Genomic DNA, 16,297 nt, shown 5'->3' with positions numbered 1-16,297 from the left:
AGCTGCTGTTTTCTGCGGGTTTTGTTGTCAGGGAAAGGAACGTGTTCTAAATGTATTGTGTTTTAGGCAGCCAAGAGTCTTGTAATACTATGCTTTCTCCCACCTCAGTCCTGGGAACTGTAGTTTACCTCTCCCAGAGCTACAGTTCCCAGCACCCTACAATTTCTAGGATTCTTCTGCTGGGGGAAGTACTGTGTGCTAAATGTATGGTACAGTGGTACCTTGGGTTACATATGCTTCAGGTTACAGATTCCGCTAACCCAGAAATATTACCTCGGGTTAAGAACTTTGCTTCAGGATGAGAACAGAAATCGTGCTCCGGCGGCAGCGGGAGGCCCCATTAGTTAAAGTGGTGCTTCAGGTTAAGAACAGTTTCAGGTTAAGAATGGACCTCCAGACTAAATTAAGTACTTAACCCGAGGTACCACTGTCTGTGTGTGTGTATAGTGTCCATCCTGAATTTACCAACATTTAGCTTCTTTGTATATTCACAAATTCTAGTGTTATGAGAGAGGGAGAAAATATTCCCTCTGTCCACTTGCAAGGCATCTAGTCTAGCATCTCTTTCTCATAGTGGTCAACTGGATGGTCCTCTGAGAAGACCAAAAGTGGGGCCTGAGTGCTCCTGTGCTCTCCCCACTTGCGATTCCCAGACTCCGCTAACCCAGAAATATTACCTCGGGTTAAGAACTTTGCTTCAGGATGAGAACAGAAATCGTGCTCCGGTGGCAGCAGGAGGCCCCATTAGCTAAAGTGGTGCTTCATGTTAAGAACAGTTTCAGGTTAAGAACAGACCACCGGAACGAATTAAGTACTTAACCCGAGGCACCACTGTATTTAGGGAGTCAAGCGTCTCGTAATGCTATGCGTTGCCCTACCTCAGTCCTGGGAACTGTAGTTTACCCCTCCCAGAGCTACAGTTCCCAGCACCCATAGAAACTACAGTTCCCAGGATGTGCTTTAAATGCATGAAATGAAGTTGTTGGGGCATCTTAAAGACTAAGGACTGCTTCCAGGTCATCGAGGCAAAGATTGTATGCAGCTCCAGTCCCACTCGGAAAACAGTATTGAAATAAATATAATAAAATATAATTTTATTTCAACAGTATTGAAATAAAAATAATAATATCTAAAAAGAAAACTAATAAAATTATTATCTGTACCCATTTAAATCAATGGTCCTGACATTAATTTCAATTAATGTCTACTCTGGGCAGGATTAATTTTGGGCATAGCCCTAGCCCCACTTACCTGGGAACAAGTCTCACAAGGCTTACTTCTGAGTAGACATAGGAATGCACCGCAAGGGTTGCAAGCCAGCGTTTGTCAGAGCAGCTCCACTGAAAGGACTGTCTGACGTAATGTAGTCCGAAGTGTGTCTTGTTGGGGATTTTGCCACTTACACACCCATTTTTCCTCAGATTATGGTAGCCATCATGGCTAGTAGCCACTCATCTTCTTACCTTCCGTGAAAAGCTTATGCTTTTAGAAGAGGAAGGACATAGGCACCTGTGGCAGTCATGTTTTCGCCAAAATTCTGACAGTGACAAAATTTCTGATTCAGTCGAAAACGTGCCAAACACCTGCAATTCGGCCTCTGCACTGTTTGGCGGTGCTAACCCCACATTTCACGGTAATAATAATAATAATAATAATAATAATAATAATAATAAATTTTATTTATATCCCACCCTCCCCAGCCGAAGCCGGGCTCAGGGCGGCTAACAACACTAAAACAGTACAACATTATAAAAACATTACGGGAGAGGATGCATTTTTTAAAAAAATTATGGCACGGTAGGCCATAAAATGAGCCCTCAGCGCCCTAACCCATGGGAGTCACTGTTTCGCCAGAAACCCAACATTATCCAATTAGCTCAAAAATGGACGGAGGAGTAAACTACAGTGCTGTACTGACTGAGTTATCAAACATCGTTCATATATAACCAATCTGTCCATTTCCACCCTCCACTTCTCATCTCCCCAACCTTAAATTCAGTCTTCCACATTCATGCAGCAATTTGCTACTTATTTGTTACTTATTTTGCTACTTATTTTAAAAATCCTCGTGGAAATCCGATAGCATTTTCATGCTAATTTCTCCCAATAAACACAGTTTTGCTAAATTTCCCCTTACACATCTGTGTATGCTGACTTCGCTAACACATTTTATTCATTTTTTTTAAAAAAATGCATCCTCTCCCGTAATGTCTGTGTTTTTGTAAACATTGCTTGGTTGGAGAACTGCATGGCAAAATTCAGAGAAGTGCAAATTCTGAAGGATGCCTGCGGTTTGGTCTGCGCATTGTTCCGGAAACTGAATTTGGTAAGGTAAAGGTAAAGGTAAAGGGACCCCTGACCATTAGGTCCAGTCATGGGCGACTATGGGGTTTGCGGCGCTCATCTCACTTTATTGGCCGAGGGAGCCGGCGTACAGCTTCCGGGTCATGTGGCCAGCATGACTAAGCTGCTTCTGGCGAACCAGAGCAGTCCACGGAAATGCTGTTTACCTTCCCGCCGGAGCAGTACCTATTTATCTAGTTGCACTTTGACATGCCTTCGAACTGCTAGGTTGGCAGGAGCAGGGACCGAGCAACAAGAGCTCACTCCGTCACGGGGATTTGAACCGCTGACCTTCTGATTGGCAATTCCTAGGCTCTGTGGTTTAACCCACAGCACCACCCGCGTCCCTTGTGAATTTGGTAGGTTCCCCTTTAAATGCCAAGTGAATTCATTCTCTTCCCCAAACTCCACCAGGGAATCCCTTTGCTATCATCATAATCAGCACAAAAACCAGTTAGAGAATTTAACACATCTCCATAGGAAACTGCCATATACTGAGTCAGACCACAGGGTCCACACTGAGTGGCAGCAGCTCGCCAGGATTTCTGTTGGGGGTCTTTCCTAGAGCCCTATCTTTTGCCCAACCTGGCAAAACAATCACCAGGGCTACTGATGTGTGTAGCCTGAGAAAAGTGGGTGTGGTTGGTGAGGGGTGTGGCTTGAGGAGAGAGGGCTTGGTCTTGGGAGGGACTCAATGGCCAGCAAAAGAGACTTGGGGGCAGGTGTGCTGTGCTCCACCTCCAGAGATTGCCTGGGACTACACAAAGCTATTGCCTCTCCCTTACATTTCTTTATTTATTACAGGCTTCCTCAAACTCCAGATGTTTTGAGACTACAATTCCCATCATCCCTGACCACTGGTCCTGCTAGCTAGGGATCATGGGAGTTGTAGGCCAAAAACATCTGAAGGGCTGTTATCATCATAACAACCCTGTGAGGTGGGTTAGGTTGATGGACTGATGACTGGCCCAAGGTCACCCAGTGAGTTTCATGCCCTTGGGGTAAAGTTACCAGATTTTTTTTCAATGAATCCGGGGACACTTTTTGATTTCCTACTAAATAGATGGATTTTGTTAGAGGACTGATTTGTAAATCCAGGGACTGTCCCCAGGAAACGGGGACGTCTGGTAACCTTACCTTGGGGGGATTTGAACCCTAGTCTCCCAGATTCCCAATACCTGAAGGAGCATCTCCACCCCCATTGTTCAGCCCAGACACTGAGGTCCAGCTTCGAGGGCCTTGTGGCGCTTCCCTCATTGCGAGAAGTGAGGTTACAGGGAACCAGGCAGAGGGCCTTCTTGGTAGTGGCGCCTGCCCTGTGGAATGCCCTCCCATCAGATGTCAAAGAAATAAACAACTATCTGACTTTTAGAGGGCACCCGAAGGCAGCCCTGTTTAAGGAATTTTTTAATGTTTGATCGTGTTTTTAATATTCTGTTGGGAGCTGCCCAGAGTGGCTGGGAAAACCCAACCAGATGGGTGGGGTATAAATAATAAATTATTATTATCATTACATTTTAACTGCTATACCCGACTGGCTCTCATACACCCACCCACCAGTACCGCACCGATGTTGCAACTGAACCACTGTACATCAAACCATAAATAACAATACTAAAAAGGCAAGCATTTAATATGTGATCAGACCGGGCTGAGTCAGGAGGCTATAGAGTTACAGGAGGGGGGAGACTGAGGTGGCCCAGGGTCCTCAGGGATAGGGATGCCTCCAGGACTTGTCCTCTCTGAGATCAGCTCCTGTGCTGTCTCCTTCCACTGAGTCCTCTGGAAAAGGCTTGCCCCCTTTGCCAACAAGAGTTCCATCAAAGCAAAGTGCCCTTTCTCTGCAGCCAGGTGCAAGGGGGTTTTACCCAGCCAGCCAGTGGCGTTGACGTCTGCCCCCTCGTCCAGGAGGAAGCTGACAATGGCGACGTGGCCGCGGCTGGCAGCCCGGTGAAGTGGAGTCAGGTTGAGGTGGTCCCTCCCATTGATGCTCGCAGCACCTTCCCTGACCAGGGAGGAGACAACTGGCAGGTGACCCTCAGTCGCAGCTTTGTGGAGGGCAGTGCAGCCGTAGCGGTCAGTCAGGTTCACAGCTGCTTGACTCTGGAGCAGAAGCTTCACCATCTAGTGAAAAAGAGGAAAATACAGCAAACAATGAGACGCTCACGTAAGCCCCGGACACCACTTTATCCATAAGTTTCGAGGAGTCCTGAGCTGCCATAACTGGCCTGCACGATAGGGGAGAGACTAAGGGGGAGGGAAGCAGACACAGAGAGACGCAGGCAGAAGAAAAAGGCTGGAATGGACTTGTAGATTCTGCCTACATCTCTCTCTGGAAGCAGCTCAAGTAGAAGCTGCAGGTCCATTCCAGCCTTTTTCTCCTGCCTGCATCTGTCTCTTCTCTTCTTTTTTTTTAAAAAAATATTTATTAAAGTTTCAACAATTACAAAAAGAAAAAATAAACATACCACATTAAACAAAAACAAAACAACACACCACAATATAAAATAAAACAGAGAAATAAAACCCATTAAACAGAAACAAAAACGCAAAAAAGAAAATGCATCAGATCTCCTCATTACCATTCTTTCATTAGCTTATTTCCTTGACCTCCTCACACCTCCCTTTTTTGTATTCTAGGTCTATTATCTATTTCAGCAAATCCTTTCCCTCTTTTAAAATCTTCTCATCACCTTTTTGCTCATTCTCTAGGACAGGAAGATGAAGAAACCTTGATCTGCTTTGGTCAGTTGGGGTGAGCTCATTATCTGGTTAGATCGTGAACATTGGCTGTATCTTTGTGAAGTCCAGACAAAATAAAAATAAAAATTTGGTGTTTTGTGTTTCATTTTTTAAGTTTGTATTTTTTAAAATTAAAGTTTAGTTGTTATTTCTTTTTCTGAAAAAACAATCAATAAGCAAATTTAAGTTTTAGCTTCTTTGATGAAGAAAAAGAATGTTCTTTCTGATTGAGTATGAGTATGTACTCAATACATGTTTGGCTTAAAAAAAAAAAAAATCTCCCCCAAAGCCTAGATTAGCGAAATGCAAGCTTATGACTTTTCCACCATACTGTAGTGGCAAAACCGAAGTGCAGGATCCTTCCCTGATAGCCATGCTTCCTCACCGCCATGTCCCCTTCAAAGATTTTACAGCCTTAGAAGGGGACAAACTCTAGCTCTCATCAGCCTCAGCCAATGTAACCAGGGATCATGGGAGTTGTAGTCCATTAACATCTGGAGGGCATATTCCAATATTTGTGGAATATTGATTTATAACCCATTATTTTTGTGGGCTGACAAAGTGAAGAATAACTCTACTTGACATGTAATACAGTGGTACCTTGGTTCTTGAACTTAATCCGGGACTCCATTTGACTCCTGAAATGGTTTGAAAACCAAGGTGTGGCTTCCGATTGGCTGCAGGAGCTTCCTGCACTCAATCGGAAGCCGCAAAAGCCATGTTGAACGTTCAGCTTCCGAAAAGCGTTCGCAAACCGGAACACTCACTTCTGGGTTTGTGGCGTTCAGGAGCCGATTTGTTCAGGAGCCAAGCCATTCGAGTACCAAGGTACCACTGTAGTTATATAAAAGTCTAAGCAGAAATTGAAATATGTACTGAAGAATATGTAATGAAGAAGGGGAAAATGAATGATAAAATGTTAAAATATTTTAAGTATTGCAATGGAATTAGAGGAAGTAGGTAACATTGAACAGCAAGTAAGGGAGGGAAGAGAAACATCATGGAAGCAGCGTAGCAAGTCAACTTTAAAATCTGTATTAAATTTGGATTAATTTGCTAAAATCTTTGAAAAGCAATAAGAACTCATTGGCTAACATCTGGAGAACACCACAGGCTCCCACCCGTGGCTGTATAAAGACAACAAACAAACAAATAATCTAACCTCATGATGGCCGTTGTTAGCAGCAATGGAGAGTGGCGTTCTCCCTAGGCCGTCCTGAGCATTCACGCTGGCGCCTTTGGCAAGCAAGAACTTCAGAGCTTCCGTTCTTCTGCTCTCGGCTGCTACATGCAGTGGTGCGACACTCCCTCCGCTTCCTAAATCCGGGCTGACGCCCTGCGATACCAGCAGGTCCACAATGTGCAACCGGTTGTTGGCCGTTGCCCAATGCAGGGCCGACCATTGGTGACGATCGAGGCCGGCCGGGTCCGTTCCGTTCTGCAAGAGGAGCTGTACCACCAGGGTGTGCCCGTTGGCAGCTGCGAAATGGAGCGGGGTGAGGCCTCCTTTGGTCGGCGCCTCCACTGCTGCACCTCGGCGCAGGAGGAGCTCCGCCACTTGGCTGTGGCCACTCCAAGCGGTGCAGTGGAGAGGCATGTAGCCGGAAGCGTCGCTGGCATTGGCCAACGCTCCACGCTGGATGAGAAACTTCACCAACGCGGCACTACCGTTCAAGGAGGCGGCGTGTAAAGGCGTCCAGCCATTCTCATCTCTGAAAGGGTGGTTTCCCGTTACTTATTTGTTTTGTAAGATTTATATACTGCTTGGTTGTGAAACGGAACGGAACAGCAGCCTCGACGCAGTTTGCAAGGAGAATGAAACAAACTGTTGAAAACACTGAAAACAACTATAGTCAAACCTCCGTTGTCAAACGTACCGTATTTTTCGCTCTATAAGATGCACCAGACCACAAGACACACCTAGGTTTTGGAGGAGGAAAACAAGAAAAAAAATATTCTGAATCTCAGAAGCCAGAACAGCAAGAGGGACCGCTGCGCAGTGAAAGGAGCAATCCCTCTTGCTGTTCTGGCTTCTGGGATAGCTGCGCAGCCTGCATTCGCCCCATAAGACGCACACACATTTCCCCTTACTTTTTTTGGGGGGGGGGGAGTGAGTCTTATAGAGCAAAAAATACAGTAATCCGTTCCGGAAGCCTATTCGGCTTCTGAAATGTTCGACAACCGAGGCACGGCTTCCGATTGGCTGCAAGAGCTTCTTGCACTCAAGCGGAAGCCGCGTTGGATGTTTGCCTTCCAAAAAACGTTCAAAAACGGGAACACTTACTTCTGGGTTTGGGGTGTTCGGGAGCTGAAATGTACGATAACGGAAGCGTTCAGAAACCAAGGTTTGACTGTATTTAGAACATTCAAAAATTAATTGACACTAACGTTAAGCTTTCAAACCGGGTTAAAACACTCACCCACATTCTATGTGAATAGGTTTTCCTAAGCTAAGATGTTTTTAAGCAGGTGAGGGAGCCTGCCTGGTGTCAATCATTTGACGCTCCCCCTGCAGCCCTTGCACTGCCTTCCCAAAGCTGGGTAAGTGAGGCACTGGGCTTTGGAAAGGAGGCCTAAGGGATCTGACAGAGTCCTTGAGTCCTCCTGCCTCATTCCCAAAGCCTGGTTAGTGCTTTCTCAGCTTTGGGAAGGAGGTAGGAGGGCTCTGGGACCCTGCCAGAGCCTTCTGCTTCCTTCCCAAAGCCAGTTCCTCACTTAGCCAATTTTGGGAAGGCTGCATGAAGGGGTTTTTTTTTTGGGTGGTGCTGGTGAATTAGGGTCTTACTCTCCCCCTCCCATGCAACAACGCAGCCTGCAGCCTGCAGGTTTCATGTCGAATTACTGTTGCGGCCTCCTTGGTATGAGAAGTTCAGATCCTCCAAGTATCCCTATTTTCCTGGATTTACAGCCAGTTGTCCTGGTTTCTGATTTGATCCTGGAATGTCTCATTTTTTCCCCTTTGGAAGTCCCTATTTTCATTGGAGAGATGTTGGAGAGTATGGGGTTATGAGACCCCCCCCCCGAGCCAAGGGAAGTTTTAAAATGTTTTTAAATGCTTCATGTTTAATCACATTTTTATATATGTTGGAAGCCGCCAACAGTGGCTGGGAAAACCCAGTCAGATGAACGGGATATAAATATAAATAATATAAATATTCAGTGCTTTTTTCTGGAGGGGACACTTTGTACTTTTGTCCATTTACTGTATTCATTTTTCCCGATTTGAACTATAAAGTGGTGATTTTCTTGAGTCAAAATGAGAGTACCCCCAACTTCCGGGTTAGCGCCAACGACAAATGACGGACTCCCTCTGAGCTCCGGAGGGATCGGCTCCGTGGGATCGGGTCTTACTGCTCCGGCGAAGTGGGGACCCTAAAAAATCACAGGCGGGTGAAGCCTGTGAGCATGGGACTCGGCGGGCACCATAAGCGCCCCCCCAAACCGCGAAGGAGCCTTTTTAAAGGCTCCGGAACGGGACGGGGTGAGGGGCGCGGTGCTGAGAGTCGATTGCTTCTCCCGCGGAGTGAAGCCGCATGGCCATTTGTCGGAGAGCGCTGACTTCTTTCTGTGAACAATTGGACCCTAAAGCAACAACCCGTGAGTAGTACGGAAATTGGAACTTTAAAGAAAATTTTTAAAATTCGGTACGATCGGGGAAGGTTTAAACAGGAAGTCCGCCTTCCCTCTCTGTAAACAACTTAAAGCAAAGGACCTGTTAACTAAGGTCGAGGAGAACTCTTCCTTTTTTCTTTTCTTGCAAAAGATCTTAATTTCACGGTTTGGCATTATAAGAATTATATTGGAAGCAGGGGAACCTGCAGAAAAAGAACCAAATTTGGGAGCTAAAGTGCCACCCCCCCCGGACCTGGGAGTGTTTTGTGAGAGCCTGGTGATGAGGTAAAGAATATATTGACAGCTGTCAAGTTAGCTGTCAAGACGTAAAAAGAGGACTTTGTTTCTGTTGCTTCTGCTGGTTATATTTTGTTACATTCTGTTACAACCTGCTTTGGAAAAAGGAAGGGCTGATACAAATTAACTGGACTTTTGGATTTGTGCTGAAAGGAACATTAAAGAACTAAAACTCCCCTGCTGGTGGCTGCTTATCACTCAGGCTACAAGGAGGAGCACTTTTACACAGCTAATGGTGAATCCCCTGCAATCCAAGTCCTCCTCACTTGCTCAAATCTATTCTGCCTCAAAACAAGGAGCAGAAGGAAAAGGCTGCAAACTGTTAAATGGAAAAAAACCCAGGCACAGGGCAAGTACCTTAAGTATACCTTTAAAGCAACAGTGCTCTTTCCCTCCCTCCTCCCCGCTCAGCTCGCCGAAAAGCTCCTTCTCCTTCTCCTTGTCCCTTGAGTGCTTTTCCTTCCCTCCCCACTTAAAACGTGGTTACAAAGCACGGATCCACATGGATCCTCAGGATTTTTGCATTGGGCTACCCCAAACTCATGGGACGCAGGTGGCGCTGTGGGTTAAAGCCTCAGCGCCTAGGGCTTGCCGATCGAAAGGTTGGCAGATGTTAAAGGAGAACGGTAATTTGAGGCCCGACGTGATGGCAACAAAGGAAAACAAAAATCTGATGTGGAAAGTCCGGCCTGAATTGGAGAGTGAAAAGTGGAGAGATCTCCTTATGTGGAGATCTGAAGACCTAAGGATTACAAATTTGATTAAGGTGGAAGATGGAGCTTTGGGGACATTTGGATTTGAAAGGAGTATGAAACAAGATCTGGAATACCCCATAGGCTTAGTTTTTAAGTATGAAGGCTTGGATGGAAGAAAAGTGGATCCTGTTGGGCTGGAGCTTCTCCGAGATTTGGTTTTTAATATTAAAGACTATCAAAAAGACCGGCAGAGAGGAAGTGAGAGAGATTTAAGAGCCTCAGACTTAAGATCTCCAGGCTGACTTTATATTGAGACTGATGGACATATGTTGGGGACCGAAACCGGGAAGGGGGTGGGTAGAATAGAAATTGGGAATTCAAAGGATAAATAATTACAATTTATTTTTCTTTTTGTATTGTTATCTGTATGAAAATTGGGGAAATCGTGGAAGGGAATTTTGGTCGACCTTAGAGAAATGGTTTAAGAATAAGTATTGAAGCATAAGTATGGATGAAAGTTAAGATTGGATAAAGTAAAAGTGGTTTTTAAAATAAATTAAATTAAATTAAAATAAGGTTGGAAGGATATATAGAGAAAATGATTAGAATAGAAGATTAAGCAAAAATGAATTGAGGAAATAGATGAAAGAGAGAAAGTAAAATAATAACATATTGAAAAAAATTATTAAGTTAAAAAATAAGGTTGAAAGGACTTGCTGAAATAAAAATCTGAATTTGAATACAGAAATGGGAGGTGTGGGGAGGTCAAGAAAATAAGTAAAAGGGAAGTGGTTATTTAAAGGATTTAAATTGTTGTTTTTTTTCATTTTTCTTTTTAATAACTATTTTTTCTTTGTATTTTTTCGTTTTTGTGTTGTATTGTGTATTTCTTTTTGTTTTTTGTTCTTTGCATGTTTTCTTTGTAATCTTTAAAATTTTTTGAATAAATATTATTAAAAAAACAAAAAAACAAAATGAGAGTACCCCTAAACATTTTTTAGAAAAAAGCACAGACTATAAATATAAATAATATAGATAGATATAGATATAGATATAGATATAGATATAGATATAGATATAGATATAGATATAGATATAGATATAGATATAGATATAGATATAGATAGATATAATACTATAGGATGTCCCTATTTTCATCAGAGAAATGTCAGAGGGTATGGAAGTTGGACCTTCCTGTTCTTAACTAATAACGTTGCTGACTCATAGGCAGCGCTACCGCAGGCCCAGTGCTTGCACTTCCTCCAGGACACCAGAAGGGGCAGCAGAGGGCCCTCCCCTCTCACCTCACCTGCTCTCTGTGTCCGCCCCTTGCTTCAACAGCTGCTTGACCAGGTGTGTGTGTCCATTCCGGGCCGCCCGGTGCAGCTCCTTCCAGCTCGGTTGCACAGCAGTCGGGATCAGGTGATTCTCGGGGATAAATTCGTGGCTGTGCTCCCCAGTCAGGGTACCCTCCTCAGCATCCTCCTCCTCGCTCAGCACCATCCATTTCCTTGCTGCCTCGGCCTCGACTCTGGTGCCTCTCGGGAGGAAGGACAAGAAACCCGTTAAGATGCTCTCAATCTTGACAATACATATTGGCCATAATATAGACATGGGCATGATTGTGGAATATGGATATAAAATTTACAGCGTGTTACAGTTTAAGAGCAAATTACAGTTGTACCGCTGGATGTGAATAGGATCCGTTCGGGAGCCCCGTTCGCAACCAGAAGCGAACGCACCCCCTGTCTGCGCGTGCGCAGGTCGCGATTTGCTGCTTCCGCGCATGCGCGTGACATCATTTTGAGCGCCTGCGCATGAAGTAACGTGTCCCGTTACTTCCGGGTCGCTGCGGAGCGTAATTTGAAAACGCTCAACCTGAAGCATATTTAACCCGAGGTATGGACGCGGGTGGCGCTGTGGGTAAACCACAGAGCCTAGGGCTTGCCGATCAGAAGGTTGGCGGTTCGAATCCCCGTGACACGGTGAGCTCCTGTTGCTCGGTCCCTGCTCCTGCCAACCTAGCAGTTCAAAAGCGCGTCAAAGTGCAAGTAGATAAATAGGTACCTCAGGTTACATACGCTTCAGGTTACATACGCTTCAGGTTACAGACTCCACTAACCCAGAAATAGTACCTCGGGTTAAGAACTTTGCTTCAAGATGACAACAGAAATCTTGCTCTGGCGGTGCGGCGGCAGCAGGAGGCCCCATTAGCTAAAGTGGTGCTTCAGGTTACGAACAGTTTCAGGTTAAGAACAAATTAAGTACTTAACCCAAGGCACCACTGTAAATAGGTACCGCTCCGGCAGGAAGGTAAATGGTGTTTCCGTGCACTGCTCTGGTTCGCCATGACCTGGAAGCTGTATGCCGGCTCCCTCGGCCAATAAAGCGAGATGAGCACTGCAACCCCAGAGTCGGCCATGACTGGACCTAATGCTCAGGGGTCCCTTTACCTTTACCTTTATGACTGTATATGAAAATGATGTATCGATGGGATCTAACACCAAGTAAATTGGCAAAAACGTGTCAATATAAATCAAGTAAGTGTTGGAAATGTAAAGAGAAAGAAGGTTCTTTTTATCATATGTTGTAGGAAGGTTAAAGCTTATTGGGATATGATATATAATGAATTGAAAAGGATGTTTAAAACAACTTTGGTAAAAATAAAACGCCAGAAGCTTTTCTTTTGGGAATTATAGGGATAGACCTAAACTGTATATAAACTTATTCATGTATGCGACTACAGCGGCAAGAATGTTGTTCGGCCAAAAATGGAAAGAAGCAGAAGTCCCAGCAAAGGAAGAATGGATACAAAAACTTATGGAATATGCAGAAATGGCGAAACTTACCGGAAGAATAAGAAATAATAACAAACTTTTTATAAAAGAATGGAAATGGTTTATTGAATAGTTACAGATAAATTGTAAACAGATAAGAACATTGGCAGGATTATTGCAATAACCTGCAGTTTTATAAGAGTATATATTTAGAGTGCATGAATAAATGAGAAAATTAAGAAGATATTAAAAATAAATTTAAGGAACCGCAGAAAGAGGGGGAAGGAAGTCAGATTTTGAAGTGTCAAAATGATTGTAAAATCGGTGAAATGTATAAACAAAATGGAATCCCCAAACAAAAGAGCCCCCAAACTTTTATTAGTTACTAAACTACACCCCTAGAACTACATCATGACTACATCATTGACACATCACAGAAAGGAGGGGTTGAGGGAGGAGTTGTGGAGGTAACCTGAGTGTCTTGTCACCTGGCTGGTGGTTCCTTTCCCCCTCCCCATGAGTCACTTCCAGGAGACAAAGGGGAGTTGGCAGTTTCCTGCCCCCAGAGGGAAGATCTGATCATTGTCCTTTGTTCCAGTCCATGTTGAATCCACTCCTATATGCAAGTCCTTTGTGACCTTGATGGTCTTCTGTCTGGGACCATCAAGGTTGTCATGCCAACTGGGTAGGGCTCCTGTATATGTGCTGGTATGGTTAAGGGCCGTCCTGTATCAAACCATCCCCTTTTGATAGTCCTTCCTTCATGGTGTAAAATAAAAGTGAACCGGTGTAAATCCGATGTATGGTTGATTTACTATGAATTTATAACAGAAACGCCACGTATGTCGTGTGTGTGTGTGTGTGTCGTGTTTGTACAAACTGAATGATGGGGGGGGGGTCCTGCAACAACTCCCCCTGTGTAGCTTAGTCTCTGGCTGAATTGGTAGCCCTAATACAGGAGGGTGACCCTCCAGGATTCTTTTTCTGGCCCCTGGAACACTCCTCAAGCCACAGCCCTTTCCCAAGGCCACACCCCTCCCTGCCCCTGCTTTGCATCCTCCTAGCTAGGATGTGTCCTTGAGCTCTGATAGTTATTCTTGCTTGTCTGCGGGACAGAGAGCGGTGGTGAGTGAGTGAGTGCAGGTATTACTGTAAACAAAATCTGCCCTTTTCCCCTTATGGGGTATCCAAGAGCCCATCTAGAGTCCTTACGTAGGTTCCCTATGGGTAGGAGAAAATAACAGAGGCCAAGCAGAGAATATTAAGAAGCAAAGCAGCTAGTAAGCTTGATCTTTATTGATCTGTTGTAACAGGGTGCGCCCCTCACATGCAGGAGGAGGAGGAACCCAGAACAATGGCGCGCAAGGCCTTATATAGACTTTTGAAATTGCCACCCTGTAGATCAAGACTACCCCCAGAAACATCATACATACATCACAGAAGGGGTGTAACCTAAGACCACCCCCCAGATACATCATATCTACATCACAGAAAAGGCGGTCTAAAACAGAAATTTGAATGTTGTTTTTCCTGTCTACCAGGTTATCTGATTTCCTGATAGTCTGTCACCCATTAAAATGCTGATTAGTCAATTCCTGAGGCAACGGGAAGGCTCCCTGACCCCCCTCCCTCCTTGCAGGGAAAACATTTGGTCAGTTTGGGAATCAAAATGGTTTCAGGTCGGTCTTCCTGTACTGATCTATGTACGTGCTTGGTTGGTACACTTACGAACATTACCATATAGCTAAGACCTCAAAATTACTATCACAGTATTAGCCTCTTGTAGATGGGCAAAATTTACATCCATTGCTCTACCCACTTCTGCCTTTGGCCCCGCCCCATGCCTAGCATGTGACCTTCTGATATCCCAGGGCATCATACTGGATCTAGAAAGTGAGTGGGGGGGGGGTATCATGTTTCTGCACATAGCAGCCAAGAGTGGAGGAACTGAACCTCCCTTTTGAGAACATTTATCACTTAATGGAGAGAGCGAGAGAGAAATATATTTTTCTTACCAGTCATTTCTCTTCCACAGCCGACTGGCGCTCTTTTATTTATTCTGAGGTTGCTCCTGAACAAAACGTGGGCGGTTCCCTTATCCCGTGGGTTCTGAGTGCGAGGAGGCGCGCACGGCTGTTAGCTCCCCAACACACGGCTGTCCTCATGCCCCAAGGTCGTCTCTCCTGCTTCTTGGAGGATCCTCGGAGCAGCAACTCTCAGGTTTGTTTGCGCAAGCAAAGCTTCGATTGAACACACAAATCGACCATTCCTATGGAAAGGAAACCGGCGACCAGACCATATTTTAACCCCGAAAGCCTTTGCCCCCCATTAATACCCAGCCCGTTCAGAAGCAGAGCCAGCCAGCCAGCTCCCTTCGCCTCCTTGTTTTGTTACGATCCGTGCATTCTGGAGTGTACCAAGAGCTGTTTATTTAATGACTAAATGGATTCTAAGAAGAGGGAGGGGTGCCTGACCGCTAATGGTTAATAGGATATTGGCCTGACAGACTTCTTGGCTCCCTGCCTAGGGCACATTTGTGAGCTCTTCCAAGTCGAAGTTCTGAAACTGTAGACGGGGGGGGGGGGGGACCTTTTTCACATGGAGGCCCATTTTTTTTTTAAAAAAAAATCCTTCTCCTCATAACTGTGTGAACATCCAGTGTAGCGGGATATTGGACTGTTCAGGACAGTTAAAAGAAGGTACTTCTTCAGGTAAAGGTAAAAGGACCCCTGGATGGTTAAGTCCAGTCAAAGGCGACTATGGGGCTGCGCCGCTCATCTTGCTTTCAGGCTGAGGGAGCCAGCGTTTGTACACAGACAGTTTCCGGGTCATGAGGCCAGCATGACTAAATTGCTTCTGGTGCAATAGAACACCGTGATGAAAACCAGAGTGCACAGAAACACCGTTTACCTTCCCGCCACAGTGGTACCTATTTATCTACTTGCACTAGCATGCTTTCGATCTGCTAGGTTGGCAGGAGCTGGGACAGATAACAGGAGCTCACCCCGACGCGGGGATTCAAACAGCCGAGCTTCTGATCGGCAGGCCCAAGAGGCTCAGTGGTTTAGACCACAGCGTCACCTGCGTTCCACTTCTTCATGTAGCGCCCAGTTAAACTACGGAACTCGCTTCCACAGGAGGCAGTGGAAGCCACCAAGCTATACGGCTATAAAAGAGAACTGGACAGATTCATGGAGGGCTGGGCTAACGAAGACTAATAATCATGATGACTATGCTCTACCTCTGTGATCAAAGGCAGTAATTGATTTTGAATGGGCTCTTCTTACGTTCCTGACTGTAACCGAATCCTGAAAAGACAGAGGTGTTATGTATACTGAGTTCTCGTGCCCAGGAGGTGGGGAGATGGCCTGCCCTGGACAGTGTTGCTTCCCCGGGAAAGCGCAGGTGAGCAGCTTGGGGATGCTCCTCCCAGAATCAGCACGGTCACTAGAGGTGCCTCTGCTTTTCGAGCAGAGATGTCTTGGCCACTGTACTCCATTCTCTGCTAACTTCCAGATCGGATTACTGCAATGCATTCTACATGAGGCTTCCGTGAGTTCCCCCCTCGCAGTGCTGCATTTCCCAGCACTGTAAGTGAACTACCGTTCCCAGGATTCATGTCTCTCTTTCTGTGTGTATATGAGAGAGAGAGAGAGAGAGAGAGAGAGATGCTTGAAATGTGCATTGGATGTGCTTTAAACACACTGTGGATCTGCAGGGCTACCCCTAGTCTAGCTGTAAGTAAGCAGGCTGGCAGGGGGCTGGGTGGGCAGACTAAGATTGGTGGGGCAGTGCCCTGTTTGCCCTAATGGACCATCCTTCACTGGTTCA

The 16,297-nt window shown here is 45.4% G+C and overlaps 2 protein-coding genes across 2 annotated transcripts in view; one reads left to right on the top strand and one right to left on the bottom strand.

Annotated features, from left to right (window-relative positions):
• LOC307221954 (taste receptor type 1 member 3-like) overlaps positions 1–16,297 on the top strand; it is a 374,179-nt gene that overhangs the window by 254,391 nt on the left and 103,491 nt on the right. The window lies entirely within an intron of this gene.
• Positions 3,959–14,892, bottom strand: ANKRD65 (ankyrin repeat domain 65). The gene is made up of 4 exons (XM_079987117.1): positions 14,482–14,892; positions 10,999–11,227; positions 6,248–6,797; positions 3,959–4,467 (listed from the first exon to the last, which is right to left on the bottom strand). The coding sequence occupies exons 1-4, from the start codon at positions 14,486–14,488 to the stop codon at positions 4,000–4,002; spliced, it is 1,254 nt and encodes a 417-aa protein (XP_079843243.1). The 5' UTR covers positions 14,489–14,892; the 3' UTR covers positions 3,959–3,999.

This window comes from Podarcis cretensis (genome assembly GCF_951804945.1).
Source record: "Podarcis cretensis genome assembly, chromosome: 8".
Taxonomy (NCBI): Eukaryota; Metazoa; Chordata; class Lepidosauria; order Squamata; family Lacertidae; genus Podarcis; species Podarcis cretensis.
The sequence above is the reverse complement of the archived record's forward strand: the minus strand, read 5'-3'. Positions and strand labels throughout refer to the sequence as shown.